At 40.8% G+C, this 2,500-nt stretch overlaps 1 protein-coding gene across 1 annotated transcript in view; it reads left to right on the forward strand.

Moving 5' to 3' along the window:
• The window catches only part of mlycd (malonyl-CoA decarboxylase), a 13,890-nt gene that overhangs the window by 4,782 nt on the left and 6,608 nt on the right, over positions 1 to 2,500 (forward strand). The window contains exons 2-3 of the mRNA XM_031304957.2: positions 727 to 839; positions 2,412 to 2,500. The exon at positions 2,412 to 2,500 is cut by the window's right edge and continues 68 nt beyond it. Of these exons, the coding sequence (XP_031160817.1) occupies positions 727 to 839; positions 2,412 to 2,500 (202 nt within the window). The remainder of the gene's footprint in view (positions 1 to 726; positions 840 to 2,411) is intronic.

The following is a 2,500-nucleotide window of genomic DNA, read 5'->3' on the forward strand; positions in this document are numbered from 1 at the left end:
ACAGCCAATATAGCCAATACAAGCTGTATTTATGTGCCTGAGTGTGTGCACCGTGTGCGCTTTGTTTGTGTGTCTGCTAGAGATTTGCTTTAAATGAAGTCTGACCTTTGCAGGGGGACAGGCCTGCATTGAAATGGCAAGTTGTTTATTGAAGTGCCTCCTGTACACCCATTGCAAGCTCAAACAAATCACTACTCATAATGTGAAAACATTCAAACAGCATACAGACACCCAGGGGACCATCCACCCCGCACAGTGTGTAAGATGTAATATGTGTAATATGGAATTTTTTATAGCTGACAGATAAACTCAAGCAACTTCGCTGTCAGTCAATAAGTTAGAGTTTGTGAGTTCTCTCTTCTTAATAAAAGAGAGCGTTTAACCACTTCTTTTAATAGTCGAATAAAAGCTGCAGTTTCTAGAGAATACATTTATGGTGTTTCTTCTTTATAAGATAAAGAAAAAATGACTATATAGCTCTATAGCAACAGTCCAAGGAGAGTGCTCGGGTTACTTCTTAATCATCATGTTCATAGGATGTACCTACATATAGTACCAGTGCTTTATTTACACAATACATAGTGTTCCGCACTATGTGATCCCGCTTTGATTTTTCTCGACAAACCGGCTGCTGAGCTGTCCTTAACAAAGAGAGAAGAATGTGGTGAATTTTTCAATTATCAGCTGGATGTGGATGTTAATTCTAAACTCTCACCTTTCTCCCAGGACCTAAACGGCACGCTGAAGAGCTTGCTGTCTGAGTGGTTCTCTGTAGGCCTGCTCCGACTGGAGAGAATCACCTGGCAGTCCCCCTGCGAGATCCTGCAGAGAATCAGCCAGTAAGGGCCTCCCTTATACTGTGGTTCCCTTTTATCTTTCTCGCTATCTTTTATTTCATCACTCTCTTTTCTTATATACAAAATATACAGTAGCATGATGCAAATCAACCGTTTGCTAAACCCCTCCCCTGGACAGTTTTTATCCAGTCATAGCTTAGCAGCCATAACTAGGCACTTCTTCACATGCATGAAAGCGTTAATTAATTTAGCTGTTCCAAAACCAAAATAGCAGAAGTGTAAGGAATGGGTTAAACAGTGTGTTTAAAGGTGCACTATGAGTTTCTGCATGGTTTCAGCACAATTTAATTTTTGTCTCAAATCGTAGGTATCTCTCCTTGAGCCGCTAGCTGTCTGCCCCCTGAATACACCGTGAAAAAGCCCGGTCTCGGAAGACAACACAGGGGTTGTTAACGTCAAACAAACACTAGAGGCACAGGCTGGGCACCAAAATACAACAACCTTGAACTGTTTAACCTTAAACTGCAAAAGTTAGCATGTAGGGCTAGCTTACACAGCAGTAACGTTAACCTAACCACATTGTTACTTCCTAGGCCAAGGAGCATTTCATTAGCTACTACATCTTCTCTTGTAAACTTAAAAGTGAGCCATACTGTTCTATACAGCTTGTCCAACCATGTACGCAAAGCATCCAAACAAGGTTTTGAAGAATTAAACATTCGACTCTCATCATACTAGAGCTAACTAGCTCTACACTGCAATACAAGACATGAATCTTCAACTAGTGAGAGCGCTGGCTGTTAGCATTGGGCTTTAGCCACAATCTTTTAGCCATCATGTAGGCCTATGTAGCCACCAAGTGCATATTTAAAACACATTTTATAGGGTTCTTGTTTTAAAACAAGTCAGCTGGAAACATAAAAAAATCAAAGACGGCGTTTAAACTAGAGGTGTGAATCTTCACTGATCTCCTGATTCGATTATCATGTCTTCGATTTCGATATCTCGATGCATCATGATGCATCACGATGCATCACGATGCGTCAAATACATTTTTCTATTAAAGCCATATAGGATGTTTAATTCATAGGTTTTCAAGCTTCAAAAACAAAACATTCTGCAGTGCTCTAATACTAAATAAATTGGATACATAAAACTACAGCACTGAGCACATGGCACTTCCTGAATGTTCAAAACATAACAGAATATGTAAACAGAAAGGTTGTTAGGCATACATTAAATTGTACACAATAATCGATTATGGCCCGGCCGATTATCGATGCAGCATCGTCCATGTCAACGATTCGATGCATCGATTATTTGATTAATTTCAACACCTCTAGTTTAAACCAACTTCCAGAGCAGAAGTTAGCTGAAATACCTAGCTAGCTACAGCTATTAAAATCTGCCAGCAACAGTTGTTTCAGAAGAGCAAATGAGCTCAACCCAACAATGAACAATTTTGAGTGGTAAATCTGCCCTGTTATCACTATAAACCGCACGTGTCATACAAAATGGAAAGCGTAACAGCCGTGGCACACGGTAACTAAGCAGGGCGGGGCTAAACAAACGGTTAATTGAAAACTGAAATACTAACTATCAGCCCTTTGCTAGGTATGAGGCAGTGCACCCTGTAAGGAACTGGACTGACCTGAAGCGCAGAGTGGGGCCATACCGCCGTTGTTATGCCTTCACCCATGCCG

This window comes from Sander lucioperca, chromosome 7 (assembly GCF_008315115.2).
Source record: "Sander lucioperca isolate FBNREF2018 chromosome 7, SLUC_FBN_1.2, whole genome shotgun sequence".
NCBI lineage: Eukaryota > Metazoa > Chordata > Actinopteri > Perciformes > Percidae > Sander > Sander lucioperca.